The sequence below is a fragment of the Eleutherodactylus coqui genome, chromosome 3 (genome assembly GCF_035609145.1).
Source record: "Eleutherodactylus coqui strain aEleCoq1 chromosome 3, aEleCoq1.hap1, whole genome shotgun sequence".
NCBI classification, from domain to species: domain Eukaryota; kingdom Metazoa; phylum Chordata; class Amphibia; order Anura; family Eleutherodactylidae; genus Eleutherodactylus; species Eleutherodactylus coqui.
Genome location: NC_089839.1, coordinates 125,806,254 through 125,828,114, shown reverse-complemented (window position 1 = coordinate 125,828,114; position 21,861 = coordinate 125,806,254). Strand labels below are relative to the sequence as shown.

At 43.8% G+C, this 21,861-nt stretch overlaps 1 protein-coding gene across 4 annotated transcripts in view; it reads right to left on the bottom strand.

The window, feature by feature from the left end:
- SCAF8 (SR-related CTD associated factor 8) overlaps positions 1–21,861 on the bottom strand; it is a 585,772-nt gene that overhangs the window by 530,204 nt on the left and 33,707 nt on the right. For all 4 annotated transcript variants that reach the window (XM_066596059.1, XM_066596058.1, XM_066596057.1 and 1 more), the window contains one exon: positions 8,200–8,283. In XM_066596059.1, coding sequence (XP_066452156.1) covers positions 8,200–8,283 — 84 coding nt within the window. The remainder of the gene's footprint in view (positions 1–8,199; positions 8,284–21,861) is intronic.

Sequence of the window (21,861 nt, the reverse complement as noted above, 5' to 3'; positions counted from 1 at the left end):
TGACCTAAAAGAGGACGCCCGCCATGATGAGGGGAAAAAAGGAAGGTGCATCATAGGAAAGGCTGGACCTTGGGAGAAGGGGCCAGGGACCACAGAGAGGAGGATGGAAAGGGGACGAGGTATGGAGAGGGGTGATGACACTATATTTCCCCAATTCCGTTTACTCACCTCGTCTTCATCCTCTTCGCTTCATCTCCTCCGGGGCACCAGCAGGGTCACTGCTTCAGTGACTGTCACTTAGTGGTGACAGAGCACTGGATGGGGGGGAGCAGGCAAGAACTTCAGGTGACCCCATGGCTGCCGGGAAGCATAGTGATTAGTGCTGCTCTATTCTGTTTTGTCTTCTTGGAAGAGGAGGTAACAGTGTGTCTCATGCATCACTGTTCACTCTCCTCACTTGGGGACTATCTATGAAGTTAGCTCATCCCTAATGGCCAACTAGAGGGGAAAAGGAAAAATAATAAACTGAAATTGCAGAGCAGGAGGTCTGCCTCCTATGAACACTAAGCTAAAACTGATTTAGCACAGTGGCTGCAGGAGGGGTCTGGCATATCTGGCATGAGGGACTAACTTTCTTTGCTTAGCAACAGCAGCTATACCCAAGGTCTTCTGTGTCCCCAACGGATTAGAAATCATAATACTACCCTCTTAGTGCCCCAGTTATAGTGCCTTTTTTGCCCTATACAGAAATCATCCCCCGTTGTGCCACCCACAAAGTAGTAATGTCCCCTTCATATACCCCGCACAAGGTAATAGTGTGTTTTGTGCCCCCCACAAAATAATAGCTCCCAGATGACTTCTTTGCCCCCCCCCCCCCCTTCCTCTACAAATAACAGTGCCCCCAATGTGGTAATAGTGGCCCCTTAGTACTCTTCAGAAATCCCTCTGCCTCTCCCTGGATGTGCTCTTAATTGTATAATAATCAAGTGATTCCCTACTTGAACTGCAGTTTGATATTATCTTCAATGGGCTTCTTCTGTCGGTGTGCGCTCCTCTCTGTGAATATTTACATTGTTCTCTTTTGTCTAGAAGTGAATGATTGTAGATATCGTGCAGAGAGGATGATAGGTGGAAGAAAAAAAACACAACGTGAAGAGCACAGGCAGAAGAAGACCACTGAAGATAATATCTTACTGAAGTAGAAGAGAACAGATTACCTGGGTAAATGAAGGATGTCACTGGGTCAGGGAGACACAACCTGGTTGGCACCTGAGACTTGACATGCTTGTATATGTGATAGTTTTAGTGTATCTAACATGTCTAAAGTGTATGTGTCTGTTATGTACATATAAACGTGTGTAACGTGTATCTATTTGTGTGACATGTGTATGTATATGTATAATGTATTAATCATGTGTAATGGGTATGGTGTACATATAGATATATTTACATGTATTGTGTAATACGTCTATGTATGTGTCATAGTAACATAGTATGCAAGGCCAAAAACAAACATATGTCCATCCCTTTCAGTCTATTACACCCCAATGTTGATCCAGAGTAAGGCAAGAAAACTCCCAATGAGATAGAAGCCAATCTTCCCCATTTAAGGGAACTGGCAATCAGAATAATCTCCGGATCACCAACCCTTCTGAAGTTATTAACCCTTTAGTGACGGCCCTATACTGTTTTTACGTCCTGCTGTTGCAGGACGTGTATGGAGGGAGATAGCGCCGCTATCTCCCTTCATATATCGTGGGCGTCAGCTGTTTATTACAGCTGACATCCGCGGGCAATAGCCGCAATCGGCCGTTCGCGGCTATTAACCCTTTAAACGATGTTGGGGGGGGTCCCGTACGGCCCCCGCGCAGTGAGATGGGGGGAGCCGTGCAGGTGGCATGGCTGCGGGGGCCTTCTGAAAGGCCCCAGGGCTGCCTTAGCAGACTGCCTATCAAGCCATCCCCGTGGGGTGGCTTGATAGACTGCCTGTCAAAAAACAGTATGACGTAATGCCATAGCATTACGTCATACTGCAGGAGCGATCAAAGCATCGCTGGTTGTAGTCCTCTAGGAGGACTAATAGAAAGTGTGAAAATAAGATCAATAAAGTTTAAGCAATTATTAAAAAAAAAAAGTAATAAAAAGTTCAACCCCCCACCCCCTTTTTGCCATATTTGCAATAAAAAAAAAATCAAAATAATAAACCAAAAATACATGTTTGGTATCGCTGCGTCCGTAAAAGTCTGATCTATTAAAGTAATGTATTATTTACTGCGCACGAGAACGTGGTCCGAAAAAAAAAAATTTCACTTTTTTGGTCATCCTATCTCCGAGAAAAAATGTAATAAAAAGTGATCAAAAAGTCAATTGCGAAAATGGTACCAACAAAAACGACAGGACATACCGCACAAAATGAGCCCTCACATAACTATGTCAACAGAAAAATAAAAAAGTTATTGTGCGCAGAAAATGGACACAGAAAATAATTTTAAAAAATTAAATATCTTTAAAAAAAAATACAAGTACAGCAAAAAAAAACCTATATAAGTTTGGCATCGTAGTAATCGTACTGACCCACAGAATAAACTTATCGGGTCATTTTTTTGTTGCAAATTGTGCGCCGTAGAAACAGGACGCACCGAAAGATGGTGGAATGTCAGGGTTTTTTCCCCATTTCTCTCCGCTTAGAATTTTTTAAAAAGTTCTTTAGTACATTATATGGTACATTAAATAGCACCATTGAAAAATACAACTCATTCCGCAAAAAACAAGCCCTCATACAGCGACGTCGATGGATAAATAAGGGAGCTATGATTTTTTTTTAAAGGGACGAGGAAAAGCCAAAATGGAAAAAAGCAAAACAGCTCCGTCACTAAGGGGTTAATGATCATAACATATAATATTGTATCGCTCAAGAAAGGCGTCCAGGTCACTCTTGAACTCTAATATATGTAATGTGCATATAAAGGCCCATTTACATGGAGCGATAATCGCTCAAACGACAGTTTGAGTGATAGCTTTCTGTAATCATTTTGCTCAGCTACTTAATAGCAATTTAGTGTGCAAATGAAGCCTTTAGCTGAATTTAATGCTCAGCTAGCAGTGCATGATGGCCGCGCATTTAGACGCAACGCTGATCGCTCAAATGTAAATGAGCCTTAAAGGGGTTGTCCCGCGCCGAAACGGGGTTTTTTTTTTCAATAGCCCCCCCCCCCCCCCCCCCCCGTTCGGCGCGAGACAAACCCGATGCAGGCATAAAAAAAACAAACCGTCCAGTACTTACCCGAATCCCCGCGCTCCGGCGACTTCTGACTTACCTTGTGAAGATGGCCGCCGGGATCTTCACCCTCGGCGGACCGCAGGTCTTCTGTGCGATGCATTGCCGATTCCAGCCTCCTGATTGGCTGGAATCGGCACGTGACGGGGCGGAGCTACGAGGAGCCGCTCTCCGGCACAAGCGGCCCCATTCAGAAAAGAAGAAGACCGGACTGCGCAAGCGCGTCTAATCCGGCGATTAGACGCTGAAAATTAGACGGCACCATGGAGACGAGGACGCTAGCAACGGAACAGGTAAGTGAATAACTTCTGTATGGCTCATAATTAATGCACAATGTACATTACAAAGTGCATTAATATGGCCATACAGAAGTGTATACCCCAACTTTGTTTCGCGGGACAACCCCTTTAAGTCTAATATGCATAGGTGAATTAAAGAGAGAGATCCATAGATAAATGTATATATGTACATATAATTGTAGCTTTGGGGGTGGGGGTGGAGGGGGGGGGGGTGACCTATTTATAGACACAACTAGGAGCATCTATTTTTATACCTTAGAGAAATATCTACAAATAGTAGAGAATGCTGCCTGGTTAATGCGCTGATGAATCACTATGCTCACTATAGAACAAGCAGCAGGAAGGTGTCTGTGACACTGAAGAGGACTACTGGGATATGTAGGTTGCGCTTTTTTTAAAAGGGGTTTTCCCACGATTTAAAATTGCTTCACAACCACTTTGTACTTCCTGGTTGCTGCTGACCATAACATGTGACTACTACAACCAATTGCAGGCCACAGAAGTGTGCCTTCAGTGACATGTTCAGGTCAGCAGCAACGAGGAAGTACAAAGTGAATGTGAAGCAATTTTAAGTCATAGGAAAACCCCTTTAAGTCCCACTTACCCAAGCCCGCTAGATCGAGAACTGCCACAGGAGCATAGGGACGTAAAGGAGTTCTGTAAATTACCTGTAAACAGTTCAATTTGCTTGGAACCAGTTCTTTTTGGCTCCACTTATATTCTTCTGGCACTTTGGATATTTTAAACTGAAAGTGACCAACTCCTTGAAGGATACAACTTATTTTTAAGAAGCAGACCAAAAAAGGGGAGGAGGTATTGTGTTGTATGTTAGGAAATCATTCATCTCCACAGAGATTCAAGCTTCAGAGCATGGTACTTCTGTAGAAACTATTTAGATACGAATACAAGGGGAGAACAACAGAAAATACATTATTGTAGGCATTTACTATAGGCCACCTGGACAAGCAAAAGATATTGATGGACTCTTTTTACATCAGATGGCCAGGCTCTCAAAAAAGCATGACATAGCGATTATGGGAGATTTTAACTATCGAGACATTTGTTGGGAATCTCTCTCAGGTAAAAGTAATGGATCCAACAAATTATTATCCACTCTTGCTGACATCTTTATCTTCTGAAAGGTAGAAGAGAAAACAAGGGGATCTGCTACCTTGGACCTAATTCTTACCAACAGAGAGGAAATAGTTGAGGAAGTAATGGTGGCTGGGACCGTAGGAGGCAGTGATCATGTTATCCTATAATTGTGGATAAAAAGGAGAGGAAGACCTGAGAAAACTCAGACCTCAAGGCTGGATTTCAGAAAGGCAGATTTTAATGAACTCAGAAAGAGGGTAGGAAGAATCCCATGGATGGCTGTTCTTAAGGACAGAAATGTCCAAGAAGGTTGTGAAATACTGTGAATCGAGATTCTCAAAGCACAATCGTCAACATTCTCTAAAAGAAGGAAGAATGGGAAGCATTTAAAGAGACCGGGATGGATGAACACAGAACTTGCACACATGTTAAAAAGGAAGAAAAAGTATGTTTATCAAATGGAATGAGGGGAATATCTAAAGAAGAATATAATGAGGTCTGCAGAAATTGTAGGGCAAGTGTCAGAAAAGCTAAAGCTAATAATGAATTGAGGCTTGCAACAGAGGCCAAAAGCAATAAAAAAAGGATTTTGGGGGTATGTCAAAAGCAAAAGAAAAGTCAAAGATGCTATTGGAAGCCTACAACATGAAAATGGTGAATTGGTTAAGAATGATGTTGAGAAGGACAAACTTTTAAGTTCCTATTTTGTATCTGTTTTCACTCAGAAAGCAGATGTAACATCAACTGATCTTCCCTGTGGTATTGGGGGAATAAAAGAATGCAGGCTATCTATAAGCAGAGAGATGGTGAGGAAACACATACCTAACTTAAGTGAATTCAAGTCTCAAGGTCCAGATGAATTACATCCCAGGACACTAAAGAAAGCAGCAGAGGTAATTGCTGAACCACTCGCCATTACCTTTGAAAATTCCTGGAGAACAGAAGAAGTCCCAGAAGATTGGAAAAGGGCAAATGTTGTACCTATCTTCAAAATAGGGAAGATGGTGGATCCAGTAAACTACAGACCTGTGAGCCTGACTTCTATATTGGGAAAGATCTTTGAACAAATTATTAAACAGCATGTAAGTAAGTACTTGGATAAAAATGGAGTAATTAATCAGAGCCAGCATGGGTTTGTAACAAACAAGTCATGCCAGACTAATCTAATTTCTTTCTATGACAGAGTAGCCAACTGGGTTGATCAGGGAATGCAGTGGATATAGTATATCTTGACTTTAGTAAAGCATTTGACAAAGTATATCATACTATACTTATTGAAAAAATGACCAAATATGGGATTGACAAGGCAACTGTTAGGTGGAATCACAACTGGCTGAGTGATCATACTCAAAGACTGGTCATAAATGGCTGCACATCCAAGTAGAAGAATGTATCAAGTGGGGTACCACAAGGCTCTATCCTAGGCCCAGTGTTGTTCAACATTTTTATAAATGATCTGGAGGAGGGAACTAATGGAAAACTGATCAAATTTGCCAACACCACAAAGTTAGGAGGGATAGCTAACACTAGGGAAAAGAGAGAGGGTATTCAAAAAGATCTAGAAAAGCTTCAACAGTGGGCAGCGACTAACAGAATGGTATTTAACAAGGAGAAATGCAAAGTCCTACATATGGGCAACAAAAATGAAAAAAAGCACATACAGAATGGGAGAAATTGAGCTAAGCAGCAGCACATGTGAAAAAGACTTGGGTATACTAATAGATCATAGACTGAACATGAGTAAACAATGTGATGCAGCAGCCAAAAAGATGAACACAAATGTATTAAGAAAAGCATAGAGTATAGATCACATGAGGTCATTATCCCCCTCTACTCTTCCTTAGTCAGACCTCATCTGGAATACTGTGCCCATACCTGGGCATCCCACTGTAAAAAAAAAAGACTTAGACGAACTGGAGCAAGTTCAGAGAAGAGTTACCAAGATGGTGAGCGGTCTGCAAATCATGTCCTATGAGGAACGGTAAAAGGATCTAGGAATGTTTAGCTTGCAAAAAAGAAGGCTGAGAGGAGACTTAATAGCCATCTACAAATAAATGAAAGGCTGTCACAGTGCAGCGGGATCAGCCGTATTCTCATTTGCACAAGGAAAGACCAGAAGCAATGGGATGAAACTGGAAGGGAGGAGACACAGATTAGATATTAGAAGAAACAATCTGATAAATGAGTGGAACAGGTTGCCATGAGAGGTGGTGAGTTCTCCTCCAATAGAAGTCTTCAAACAAAGGCTGGACAAATATCTGTCTGGGATGATTTAGTGAATCCTGCACTGAGCAGGGATTGGAAAAGATGACCCTAGAGGTCCCTTCCAAGTCTACCATTCTATGATTCCTTTAAACCCTATGATTCACTTCCAGCCCCACCCTGGTTTCTGTCTCTATGCAGTTTTCTGTCCGGAAGATGGAAAGGTGGGGACAGCACAAAAACTGTCATGTAATAAAAGAGTTTTTTCTGTGTATCAAACGACTAATAACCACTTGTCTTAATGTATGTGTGTTAGTGTCTCTCATGCTCCGCCCTGCTGTCATTGCTCTGCCCCCTGGTGACACCATCAAAGGTCCTACATCATATATAAAACACAAAGTCTGACCGACAGAACACCACAGTTAGGGATCTTGGAAGGGGATGACAAAAACAACACACTGTAATCAGCCTACCACCACCACAGAGATCCAGTGGGCTGAAGGAGCTGTGGTGATGTTACTGCTGTGGGAGGAGCCAAGTTGTGTGTGTGATGTGTGGGGTGTAGTAGAGCTGTGTCTGTGCATGTACGATGTAGCAGAGCTGTGTGGCGCACTGCGCCACCAGAAACACTGGTATTATAATTTCCTACACAACTCAGCAGTCCTGACAGCATATTAGCCTCTTACTCCCCACTTCTACACGAGCCAACCTAAACAACCAATCACCGTGAACCAGCCAAACCAAATAACCAATCACCGTGAATCAGCCAACTCAAATAACCAATTACCGTGAATCAGCCAACCCAAATAACTAATCACCGGGAATGAGTAAATCCAAACAACCAATCAGGTTGCGAATGGTATGGATTTAGGGAGTCATATAGATATATGCATCCTGATAGAACACATTGACCTACCACCACCACAGAGATCCAGTAAGCTGAAGGACCTGTGGTGAGGTCACTGCTGTGGGAGGAGCCAAGCTGTGTGTGTTTTTTGTGGTAATCAATCTACTGTGAGTGTGATGTGCCAACAGAAGGTCAGAAACGCTATCTTTTCTCCTTATGGGGAGCAACTATTCTATAAACGAAGTGAGGAGACTCAAATGGCCATACACGCTCCTCTGGGTAATATGCAAATAAGGGAGATGGAATAAATTTAATTCCCGGTCATTGTAACAAGGCTTGTATAAAAAGTCTGACTTTGGCTTGAAGGAATGCTGCCTTTCAATAGGTGGCACTGTGGAGGATTTATTCCATCTCCCTTATGTGCCAACAGAAACACTGCTACTATAATGTCCTAATAATTACTAGTAGATAAATGTACAGCACTTTGTTTGATTTCAACAAGCACAGAATACGGAGTAGCAGGAAATACTCTATCTTACCTTTATGGCTTTAATCGCTGCCTTAGTTATCTGGGTCATTTTAGCCTTGGAAATCGGTGGCTTGTAATCATTTAGCGAGTATAACTGTAAAGAAAATATCAATTATGAGCATCAGTAAATGATTTATCAATTGTATTTTTGTAAACACCAACAATTTGCTGAGTATGGTGAAGCGCCAACGCTCTGCTGTCCAGATATGGGGGAAGGATACTCAAGCGTGCAGTTTTATGGGAAAGCCTAGGGATGCAACTATTCAACCAACAGCTATTTAATGACTACCTAGAGACTGAGTGGACATTGTCATTTGTTTTTCCAGTGCCACCCATCAGCCTTAAAGGGGTTGTCCCGCGCCGAAACGGGTTTTTTTTTTTTTTTCAATAGCCCCCCCGTTCGGCGCGGGACAAACCCGATGCAGGGGTAAAAAAAAAAAAAACGTCCAGTACTTACCCGAATCCCCGCACTCCCGCGACTTCTTACTTACCTTAGTAAGATGGCCGCCGGGATCTTCACCCACGATGCACCGCGGGTCTTCTCCCATGGTGCACCGTGGGCTCTGTGCGCTCCATTGCCGATTCCAGCCTCCTGATTGGCTGGAATCGGCACACGTGACGGGGCGGAGCTACAAGGAGCAGCTCTCCGGCACGAGCGGCCCCATTCGGAAGGGAGAAGACAGGACTGCGCAAGCGCGTCTAATCGGGCGATTAGACGCTGAAATTAGACGGCACCATGGAGACGGGGACGCTAGCAACGGAACAGGTAAGTGAATAACTTCTGTATGGCTCATATTTAATGCACAATGTACATTACAAAGTGCATTAATATGGCCATATAGAAGTATATAACCCCACTTGCTTTCGCGGGACAACCCCTTTAACATTAAATCCACCTATCTAATATTGTATAAGTCTGCCAAAATAGCTTTGCCCGCTTGAGGCATGGATTCCAAAAGACTTCTGAAGGTGTCTAGCATTACAGTTTACAGCAATTTGCTCTGTAGTAGACTTTCAATGGGATTAGACGAGACGGACTAGCCTTTATTCCACTTAGGACGCCCATGACCCTGTCACCCGTTGTCCTTCCTTGGAGGCCTTTTGGTAGGTACTTCCTAACACCTCCACAGGACTCGTTTGGAGATTCTCTGACCAGCTGTCTATCACAATCCTTGTCAAAGTTGCTCAGATTCTTATGCTTGCCCATCTTTCCTGCTCCCAACATATCAACTTCAAGAATCAGCTGTATATCCCCCTCCTGCCTGGTGCCATTGTTATTCATGTCTCCTGCCAGTGGGTTGAATATTATGGCTGATCGGGGTATAGTACTACAACACATAATCCAATATCAAATGGTTTCACAGGTTTTGGTGGCTGGTTTTGAGCAGGAGTACAGTGGATCCAGCAGGAATGGGAAATGTAAGTCCTTCTTCTTTAGGCCCCCTGTCCACGGCAGTTATTTCGCCGGTGGTAAACCGCCGGCAAATCACGCCGTCTGAAGCTTCTGTGGACAGGGGGTCTTTGGTCTCAAAAATACATGAAAAACTGGCACAAACACCTGCGTGTGTTTACTCACGTTACCAAAGGAGCATAACAAGATGAAAACTCTCCATGCGGTCACCACTTGTATATCTGGGACATCTAAGCTGGCACACTTTACATTATGTAACGGCCTTCAGACTATCTCCTGGAGCGTTCAGGAACAGTCATCTTGTGCTTCAATAAGGGCGCTTTTAGACGGAACAATTTATTTATACCATCAGTGTTCGCTCACGTGACCTTTTTATACCAGCAGATACATTATCTGCTCACTAAATCGTTCAGTTCTCTGACTGAGCGATCAGTATTTAAACCGAAAGATTAGTGAACGAGTCAAGGATGATATGCATGCCTGCATGAAATGAATGATAAGTGAATGAATTGTTGGCGAATGATATTCCTTCCATCTGAACTGCTCTTGTCCTTGGGGATAATGCTAGAGGTGTCTGGCGGAAGCACGCTTGTCTCTCCCACCTGAGGGCTAGTTCACACTGGTGTATGCGTAAAACACTGCGGAAACATTGCAGCGTTTGAAATACTTATTGTTCAATTTTCCCTGCGCTTCCTTTTCTTGTGCACGTATAGCTGCCTACGTACTATGTATGTTACACGCACAAACAAATGCAAGCAGGGAAAACAGCCTATAATGATGTTTTTCCTGGGTTTGTTTAAATTCATTAGCATGTTTCCTAAGAATATGCGTGAAAAACGCAAATGTTACGCTACTACTTGCGTATGCACTGTGTATTGTACGCACCTGTAGAAAATAGGGCTCTTACATGATAAAATAGAGCATGCAGTGATTTTTCTTATGTACGTAACATACACAATGACTATAGGCAAATGTGAATGAATAAATGAAAATCTTTTTACTTTCATTGATTCTACTCACCGCATATTACACACGTGCGTAATACGCTGTGAAAACACGCCTGTGTGAATGAGTCCTAAGGAACATATTCCTGCACATCTGAGCCCAGTTAGCAGCTATCTCATGTGTATGGCCAACTTGATGTAAATGAGAAGATGGAACGATGCTCCTGTAGTGCCACCTATTGGAAGGCAGCATTCCTGCAAGTCAATGTCAGACCGTTTAACAAGCATTGTAACAATGACTGGGAATATAAGCTAAAGCTGGAGTAGAGGTATTGCTCCAGCTTTCCATTTGCATACTTCCTAGATGGTACATATATGTAGTATTAGTGTATCTTGATGCCACCGGAAGCTAAGGGTTTGACAGGGGAAACACCCCCTTAAAACCCCTGGCTCCCGATAGGGTGAAGGCTGCAAGGTCCTAGCAGCACAATGTGCATAGATTTGTAGTAGCGCTGCAGCCTTAGCCAGAGGGTAACTATGGGTATTACGCTTTCATTATTGCCTGTAAATGCTGCCATGTTACCGCTGTAACATGGCAGCATTTAAATGTCATAATGTACGACTAATAACCACAGTAACCCTCTGACTAAGGCTGAAGCGCTACTACAAATCTATGCCTTCTGTGTCCCCGTGCACCAGGTGTAATACTGAGTCCCACACCGAGACATCGCCTCCTGTGTTCCATGCTTGTTCGGACTTGCATCCAGGCAAGAATCTGGCGCAGCTGCACGGGGCGGAACATGTGAGGCACAGGTGCATGGGGTTGGGGCAGGTGTCAACAACTGCATTGGTGGCCACTTGTAGGATGGAACTGTGGGGTTCTACAAGGAGACCTAATTGGTGATAGGACAAGGTTTAAAACCACTGACGCAGAAATAGCAGACAGTATGCAGCAGTAAGTGGTTATATACACATCCTACAGTCCTGTACTCTTTATATGAAAGATAGTCAGCCCCTTTAATGAGGGCTGTGTTTCTCACACATGGGTGCATTCACATGGACCACTTTAGGTTTTGCTGCTGGTAGTTTACTATGATAAATAGAACATTATAAAATGCGGTCTTCAAAATAGAGTCAAAAAGGTATATTTTAAGGTACACTGCCAGTCTTGGCAAATAACTTTTCAATCGTATCAAGAAAAGTTATTTAATTCTCCAATATACTTTATATATCCATTTTTCATGATTTTAAGAGCTCTGCTAGCATCATCTATTGTCTACTTCCTGTGGCTCCACATACTGGATGGCCATGGGATGATTACACTGGTGCATACGCCATTAGCCTAAGGGCTCACTCACACAGGCTTGTGTTGCCTGACTAATGCGTGGTGCTAAAAGTCCCATTGATTACTTTTTGACCACTCACACCTCTGTTTTTTTTTTCAAACGCGTATAAAGTGCGTGAAAATAACGCATGTCCTATTTTGGTGCATAATACCCACCAATTTAGGCTATGAGGATTTAACATACGCAGCCAATACATATGTATTTGCTGTCTACTGCATAATTTACGTGCGTGATACATCCACCCGTGTGACTTCTTACACACAGCCTTAAATCCGCCCCAACAATGTGACGGACATTGTGACCAGGTGGCTAGCGCTGTACTGCTGTGTCCGTCACATTGTTGGGGCGGATTTAAGGCCGATTTTCCATGTGAAATTTCTGCAGCATTTACAGAAGCAGCAAAATGTGCGCAAAATGTGCAGCAGGTCAATTTATGCTGCAGATTTCAGTGCAGATTTTACCCTTCTTGCAATGCAAAGGGTGAAATCTGCAGCAAATGCACATCAATAATTGCATGCAGATTTGTTGCTGTGACTTAGAATAGTTTCAGCTACAATCGGCTCCGTGTGAACATCCTGCTAAAGATCTGTATTGCATTACTGCAAGCAAAGCTGTTAAAATAGCAAGAAAGTATTGCTGATGCTGTTGTTGGTGTGGTTTTCACTGCACTCAAACCACCCTGTGATATTGATAGCCTTTCTTAAATTAAACAGCTTCAACGCCTTGGCGACCTCCAACGTACGAGGGTCATTTAAAACGTATTCGCAACACCCCAAAAGCATAACAAAGTCAGAGAAAATGTGGTATATAATACGAAAATAGAGATCATGCGTGTTATCTATAGTAGCATTCATACTTCTTCCGCCAACGGGAAAGTCTCATAACAATATAGTATGTAAGGCTGAAAAAAAAAAACATGTCCATTCAGTTCAGCCTATTATCTCCCCAGTGTTAATCGGAGGAAGGCAAAAAAAAAACCAATGAGCTAGAAACCAATTTTCCCATTTTAGGGAAATGATTCCTTCCTAACTCCAATTTGGCAATTGGAATAATCCACAGATCACCGACCCTACTACAGTAATCGATAATAAAACGTGTAATATTGTAACACTCTAGAAAGGCGTCCAGGCCGCTCTTATACTTATCGAGTTCGCCATCACTGTGCCCTCTGGCAGAATTCCATAATCTCTTAGGCCTTCCTCACCAGGCGTTTGCAGAAACGTGGCGTTTTTCAATGCTGCGGAGGCTGCTTAAAAAAATTAAAAAAAAGAAAAAGATCAATCCTCACCTAGCTGGTGAAGTCGCTGTCCCCGGCGCCAGTGTCGGGACCTTGTGAAGCTAGCCAATTGCCCCGATTGGCTCAGAGCAACTGAGTGAGAGCTGGCTGAGCCAATCAGAGCCACTAATGGATTCGTCCAATCACAGCCATTCAATGAATGAATGGCTGTGATTGGACACATCCAGTGCTGGCTGTGATTGGCTGAATGGGCTGTTAATCAGCGGCGCTCAACCAATCTGAGCAATCTCTTGTTGGAGGCGGGGATTTCAAATCCCCGTCACCAGAGAAAAAGTTCCCCTGCAGACCGGCAAGTCCTGGGAGCGCCGCCGGGGACAGTGACATCACCTGAAGGGGAGTCTTGATTTTTTTTTTTTTTTTTTTAACTTTGGCAGTGTAGCTAGGGCATTTAGCGCTGCCAAAAGCGCGGTACCAAGTTATGCCGCGTTTTCGGCAGCGCTGAAAACGCTGCTTATTAATTTCAATGGGCAACGCAGGGCTGAAAACGGCCAAAAACAGGACATGCAACGCTGTCAAAGCACAGCGTTGAAGCCTCTGCAATTTTAGCCTTGTGTGAGCAGCCCCAGTGAAATAAATGGGAGCCTTGTACAGCGTTTAGCGCTGCGCTGAAAAAGCAGCGCTAAACGCTTTACAAAAACATCTGTGTGAGGGAGGCTACAGTAAAGAACCCCATTCTATGTTGTGTAGAAACCTTCTTTCCTCTAGACATAGAGAGTGCCCCCTTGTTACAGTCCTGGGTATAATAGTTGATGGGAGAGATCTCTATATTGTCCCCTGATATATCTATACATAGTTATTAGGTTGGGTTCCCACGGGCCGGAAATCCCGTGGTTTGGCCGCACCAAAAAGGCGCAAAATTTCCGTTGTTGCACGGCAGCTTCAAAGCTCACGCATTTTGCCGCAGGTTTTGGAGCGGTTTGACTGCTGGCATTCTGTTGCGGCTTTCTCTCCCCGTAAAGAAGGGGGGAAAATAAAAAATTGACATGCAGCGGCTGTCAATTCTGCACCACATCGCCGGTTCTGGCCTGGCTTTGCTGCGACGGATTAGCCACCCCGTGTGCATGAGATTTTTACAAAATCTTGGCTGGCTAATCCTGGGATTAGGAGCCGCGGGCAGATTTGCCACACAGAAATTCTGCATGGAATTTCCGCGGCAAATCCCTCCCGTGTGAACCCAGTCTTAGAGCGCCGCCTAGTTACAGTCCTAGATATAAATAGATGATGGGAGATATCTCTGTACTGACCCCTGATATATCCATACATAGTTATTAGAGAGCCGCCTTGTTACAGTCTTGGGTATAAGAGATGATGGAACAGATCTCTGTACTGACCCCTGATATATGTATCTCTCAGACATTTCTTTTCTAAACCAACAGACCCTGTCACTATTAAATTCTATAGGACTCCTGCCCACGGATGAGGCAGGATACACCCGTGGTTTTACGCCACGGGGATAAACAAAGAAAAAATCCCTGCTGGTGATCACCGGTTACGCTGCATACCTCCATTTACTGTACAGCGGATCACTGTAGAGGCTCACAGACTGTCATGGCAGTACAGGCTCTTTTTTGTTTATTTTTGTTTTCCCCATCATCGCTTCCCGATGACGCGAGTACCTGTATAGCCCATAGACAATGACTATAGTAATAGCTAGGGTCGGACGGCCTGCATTGAAATCAATGGAGGCTGTCCTTCCAGATTTAGCAACATAATAGAGCATCCTGCGATTTTTCTTCCGCTCCCGGAATATCCAATTCATATCTGCGAGTGTGAACAAAAAAGCGAAAATGCATGCCTTTCAATGCTTGCCTCTTTCCGTAGATAGTCAGCACAGACAGCAATCGCGGAATCTGCAATACAAATTCACCTGTTTGAGCTAGACCTTACTGTCTTTGGCAATAAGTCTCCATCTTTGCTGTTTTTTACATAATTTATTTTTTTCCTTATAGGCTTCTTCGCTGCCTTCTTATTTAAGTAGTTTAAACGCTTTATTTTTGCTGTTTATTGCCCCTTTTACATCTTCATTAAGCTATATTGGTTTTCTCCCATTACTAAGTCAGTAAGGTATGAACCGCTCACAGTAAGTAATTAGGATGTTTTTAAAGATTTCCATTTATTGTTTTTACTCTTATTTTTGAGGACATTATCCCAATCAATAAGGTTAAGGGCGTCTCTAAGCTGATCGAACTTGGCCTTCCTTTAGTATTTTAGTAAGTTTAGTATTTTCATAGCTCTCCTATAAAACTCTCTTTTGAACGACAAGTCGAAATGTATTAGATTATCTTGTTTGGAATGATTTAGTGAATCCAGCATTGAGCAGGGGGTTGGACCACATGACCCTGGAGGTCCCTTCCTATGATATTATGGGCACTATTTGCCAGTTACCCTCCAAGCTGCACTCGTTATTCTGCCAGTTCTGTTGGTTAATATTAAGTCCAAAATGTCCGCCATGTAGACAGGTCCTGTACAAGTTGGGTAATTGTCAGGTAGTTGTTACCTTTATGACATCAGCAGATTTCAGTTTCCCAGTTTATATACGGATAGTTAAATTCCCCAATAGGCCTCATGTCCACGAGGAAATTCTATTATCAAATCTGCAGCGGATCACCCGCACGCGTGATCCGCATGTAGAATTGGCCATTGGGTATCATTGACCACCCGCAGCTATATAAATAGCTGCGGATGGTATTTTAAGTGATCTGCGGATTTCATGCATGTGAAAAAAACGTGACATGCTCCATTTAGGCCTCATGTCCACGGGGAAAATCAGGCCCGCCGCGGATTCTATATGTACAATCCGGAGCGGGTCCCTCCTGCCCCACGATGCCTAAAAATAAGAATAAACTCCCCTGCTATGGGCGATGCGTGTCTCCCCTTCTTCGCGGCCAGATCTTCTTTCTTCGGCCCGGCGGATGTGCTCGGCCCACCGGCAGCATGCCGCGCGCATGCGCCGGGCACATCCGCCGGGCCGAAGAAAGAAGATCCGACTGCGAAGAAGGGAAGAACCGCATCGCCCGGAGCAGGTAAGTTTAATTCTGGTACGGGTCTCTCGCGGATCCGGACGGCTTCCATAGGCTTCAATAGAAGCCTGCGGGAGCCGTCCCCGCGGGAGACCCGCACTAAAATGGAGCATGTCCATTTTTTTTCCCGCACGCGGATCCGTGCCTGACGGGAAAAATGACATCCGCAGGTACTTAACTACCTGCGGGTGTCTAATGCATCCCTATGGGCGCGCGGATCCGTGTGCCACAGAACTGCTGTGGATTTAAAGGCCGTGGACATGAGGCTTTAGTGCGGATCACCCGTGCGGGAGCTCATAGAGCTCATATCTCAATTGATCTCCCGCATGAAAAAAAAAAAAGACAATTAAAGTGCATCTGCAGCAGAAATCCGCGCTGTCTTCATTTTCCCCGTGGTCATGAGGCCATAATGTGCACCATGACCGCTGGATACTCACCAACTCCTCCCAGTAATCTGTCACCCCCCCTTTCGCGATGTATTAAACTCAAGTTTAAGGAAGACAGCATACTGTTCGACGATCCCGCTCTTTGTGGCAGATTGCCCAGTCTGTTCCCCTAGTAATTGAGTCCACCACTACCAGGACCTGTCTAGCGTGCCCTGCACTCCTATTCCCGTTCTTACTGGAGTAGACATCCTTCTGGCGGTCAGAGGGCACGTTGTGCTGCAGCAGTGCTAATCGTGTAATGGCATCCCCCTCATCTGCCAACTTTGCAAACTTGTTGGGGTGTGCCAGTTCAGGACTAGCCTCCCTCTCCCCCTCCTCCTGTCACCCAGCTAGCTGTCTGATGATCCCACTCCCCCATACTGCCATCCACCCCCACATCTACCCCAGAAAGTTCCTGCTCAGTGAGCAAATTCCTTTCCATAGTGCCAATAGATCTCTGTATTGCAAGCTGCTCATTTAGATCCAGGATCTGAGCTTCCAAATGCACAACACGCTCACATCTCATACAGCAGTATGACGGATGGCACAAGATGTACACTGGATGGCAGTAAAAAAAGTCTCACCTCGTCTTATCCACTTCAGCTTGCAGCATATATTTCACATGTAGGAGTATACTCACATACTTCATTAACCACTCGATCCGGTGGTATTTATACATAAAGCAGAATCAAACAGGTGGGAACTTGAAGTGCAGTGAATAGAAACTCCTTTTATTGTAATCTGTGTATATAAAAATCACAGGTCCAGAGGACTAGTTTCAGCTCCTCATGAGCCTTGATCACCTCTTACAAATAACATTGCTAGCCTATTTAAATAGTGAAACTAATTAAAAACAACACCTGATTATTAACCCTTTGTTTCTTCTTTCAAAACACCTCTCACCCTGTTCCCTAAGGGTGGAAGTCATTTTGTTTGAAAAATCACTTAATCACAATTTTATGGATACACATAATGCGCAATCTGTTAGAAAAGAGTTCTAGCCCAAAACACATGTCTATCAAAAGATTATACTAGTATAGAACATTTGTCTTTATACAACAATGGTGGATGGATTCCATCCAATTCATTGCCGTTTATAACAAGTATTGAATAATATGGAAGCCCTTAGGGCTTGTCCGCATTGGTGCTTCTGAGTTCCGTTTTCCTGCTCTGTTAGCAAGTGGGAAAACAGCACCGAATAGCTTAATCCACCACATTGACTATAATGGGGTCCATTTGGCTTCTCATGAGCTTCTGGCGTTTTACAGGATGAAATAGTGCTGCATCATACGGTTGTTAATGGAATTCAGCAACGGTAGTTCCGAAAATTATGTGAAAGAGCTCTTATGAGACTTAAAAACTATTTTAGAAAAGGTAAGAACAAGTGAAAAAAATATAATTGCACTGTTTGTCTTCTGCATTACTGTACACTGACACTGCAGCTGAAATTTCATTAGGAGATCTGTCAGTGAGGCTAGACTGACAGCTTAGTTTTCTGCCCTCATCTCTCTTCTGCACTTTTTGGACCCAGCAGTTTTAGTCACTTTGAGTAATGGCCCTTTTACACAGGCAGTCGTTTAAACAACTGAATGAGCGCTGACATCACCGCTAAGGTTCCTATCAGCGTTTGAACAAATTTTAAGTGATAATCGCTACGTGTAAATGGGTCATAATAGAAAATAGGTCATTGCTGCGGGAGTCGCTCCTGCACACCAGCTGTGTTTCCCCCGAAAATAAGACACTGTCTTATATTAATTTAAGCCCCAAAAGAAGCACAATGTCTTATTTTCTGGGCTGGGGGAAGGGGGGCGGGGGGTCTTATAATACTCACCTAGCAGCCGGGGTTCGGGTCCCTCGCGCTGGTCTCCGTTGCTGCAGGCTGCCGTGTTCTCCTGAACGCCGACAGAGCATTTCTTCCTGGTAGCAGGGCTTGAATACCCCGCCTCAAGCAAGTTAATGCTCCGATTGGTTAATCGAGTGCCGTGTCAGCCAACCAAAGCTGGCGCTCGATTAACCAATCACAGTCATTCAATGATTTCAATGACAGGCATGCCTGCAGTTATCAGCGCTGGCCACTATATGGGAGGTCGTCGCAGAGGCTCAAACCTCTGTTATTTCTGCACTAGCAGAGCCCGGTCGATCAACTATTCATGACCTATCCTGATGAAAGGTCATCAATAGTATTTTTGACCGGAAAACCCCTTTAATAGCCTTGTCGGTGATTGTGTCTGGTATTAAAGGGGTTGTCCCGCGCCGAAACGGGTTTTTTTTTTTTTTCAACCCCCCCCCCGTTCGGCGCGAGACAACCCCGATGCAGGGAAGTAAAGAAAGTTTACCGGAGCGCTTACCTTAATCCCCGCGCTCCGGTGACTTCAATACTTACCGCTGAAGATGGCCGCCGGGATCCTCTGTCTTCGTGGACCGCAGCTCTTCTGTGCGGTCCACTGCCGATTCCAGCCTCCTGATTGGCTGGAATCGGCACGTGACGGGGCGGAGCTACACGGAGCCGCTCTCTGGCACGAGCGGCTCCATAGAAGACTGCTGAAGACCCGGACTGCGCAAGCGCGGCTAATTTGGCCATCGGAGGCCAAAAATTAGTCGGCACCATGGAGACGAGGACGCTAGCAACGGAGCAGGTAAGTAAAAAACTTTTTATAACTTCTGTATGGCTCATAATTAATGCACAATGTATATTACAAAGTGCATTAATATGGCCATACAGAAGTGTATAGACCCACTTGCTGCCTCGGGACAACCCCTTTAAGGCTCAGCTCCCAATCACTTCAATGGAACTGAGTTGCAATACCACCCACAACTCTATGGACGACAGTGGCACTGTGTTTAGAAGCAAACATCTTTTTCAAACCCTGGACGGCCCTTTTTAAGGTCGTGTCAAAAAACATATTCATTATTGCATTCCAAGCATTCTCAGATCGTGAAAAACATAGAAACCAGGACTGTGGAGAGCCAGGCAGGAGTGAAAGGGATAGAGCCGACAGCAGTCATTGCCCACTATAACAGTCCATGTTTTCCACGCCCTGAGGGGCATATTCATTATAACGGTCTGAGCATGCTCAGAGTGCAGAACATACTCTGGCTGTTCATCATTGCCAGTAGCATCTCTTGAGCATGTTTTTAATCTGTTCACCTTCCTGAAGCACACACCCCAGAGCATACTCTGATTGTACTGGCTGTGCTATATCCAAAAGCAGGGTTTAAAGCAGAACTTCAAGATGAAAAAAACTCTTATGCAACAGTAAAAAGAGTATAGAGAGGAGTTGCTAAAGGGAGGACCTCCTAGGAGGAGCTCCATTCTAGACACAACTTTGTGTTAAACTCTGCCCCTTCTCAGCCAGCCTCCTCTGCAGGTTGTGTATCCTGTGTCCCCCGGCCTGATATCACGCTGTTCACAGGAGCTAATGTCGATTTCACGATTCAGAGGAAACTGAATCGTGCTGCATTAAAGTGGCAAATTAATCTAATAAATTCACCTAATCCCTTTGCCCTACTGCAGTATATTGTACTTTTTACGTTGGCATATTAAGCCACAGTAAGGGCTTAATAGGCATAAACCCATAGCAGCCTTGAGAGACTTCACTAGGCCCAAGGCTGCCATGTCAACCCATCGGTGTGTTGCAAGGGGGGCGATAGAGAGACAAAGCCCTCCCCCCATCCTATAACTTTTGTATTGCAGTATATTATACATTTAAAATCGGCCCAGCACCAGAGCTCACTCCCTACCCTGCTACACGGCATCTGCCATACATATATGGTTGATGTATGGAAGGGGTTAAAAATGTTTTTATTGTGCAAAAGTAAATAAAAGCCTAAATAGATTTTTTATTGTTGTAATCGTACTGATTGAAGTCCTTATGTTATTTATGCTGCAATATTTTCCCCACCCCCGAAAGGCTATAAAGAGCAAATCAATATGATATTTTTAAACCAAAATAGTGCCATTACAAAATAGAACTCATTCCACAAAAAAATGAGCCCTCATACAGATACACTACTGGAAAAAATAAGAAGGTTATGGCTCTTGGAAAGCAGTAAGAAAAAAAAACAATCAGAAGACGGTGACAGCAATTTAGAAAATATTTTTTTAAAATAGTACAACTAAAAGACTACATAAATTTTTACTGCACTGTGTACACTGTAAAAACAGGACCCCTCCCCTCATGCAATTGTGATTCTCCCCCCCCCCCCCCCCCCCCCATACAGCCCCACTTAGAAATCTTTTAAAAGTAGCTCAATATAGTATATGGTACATTACTAAGACATTGAAAAATACAACTCGCCTGGCAAAAAAAACAAACATCTATGTCAATGGGGAAAATGAATGATTTTCTGAAAGCGGGGAGGAATAAACACAGATGGGAAAAAAATTTAAATGCCCATGTCCTGGAGGGGCTACAAGTATGGTTGCAGGAAGGAAAGCAGTGAATTTGGAGCTCTCTACCAGAAAAACAGAGCTACAGTTCCTATAAATATACATTAATCAACAGTCACTCAGACCTCTTTAGGTACACATTAAAATAAGCTCTATAAATCAACCCCTCCCCAAAGAGTAAAGACCACCTTTACAAAGTCTTCCCCTTTTTAATAACTTTATATGGACTGTTAAAACATCAAATAAATCCCCTCTTCATCCGTCCCATTCTGCTCCCACTACAGCCAACAGGAACTATTCAAAGTCTATATTATTACATTTATTTTTCATATTTTTTTTACACACATGCAGCCCCATTCTCCTATCTTGGCAGACCCGCAATAGGCTTCTGTGCGGTAATATGCAGGCATTGAAATGCATGAACTTTTGCTGCTTCACTCGGACGTGTCACATTTTAAGACTGTCTAGTCTACATTCATACCACAAGTGTAACATAATATTGGAGCAACCTGGCTCAATTTAGGCCACACCGCTTTTCCAGACAAGTTGGAAAAACCTGTCCGAAAGTGTCTAAAAACACCTAGTAAATGAGGCACAACGCATGTAAGTTTTCTGGTGTAATTCGCACCAGAAAACTGTTGTAATTGAATAGTAAATAAAACCCCTGTGTAAGAAGTCTGTGCGGACATAGCCTTAACTGTATTAGGGTGGGAAACAACTGCACCAAAAACCATCCCAGCAAAACTGAACTGGTCTTTGACGCCACTTCTGATGTGGTTGGGGTTTTTACAGCAACCGTTATGAAAAGAGCTTTGGGAAGACCGCATGCAAGTCTGCCA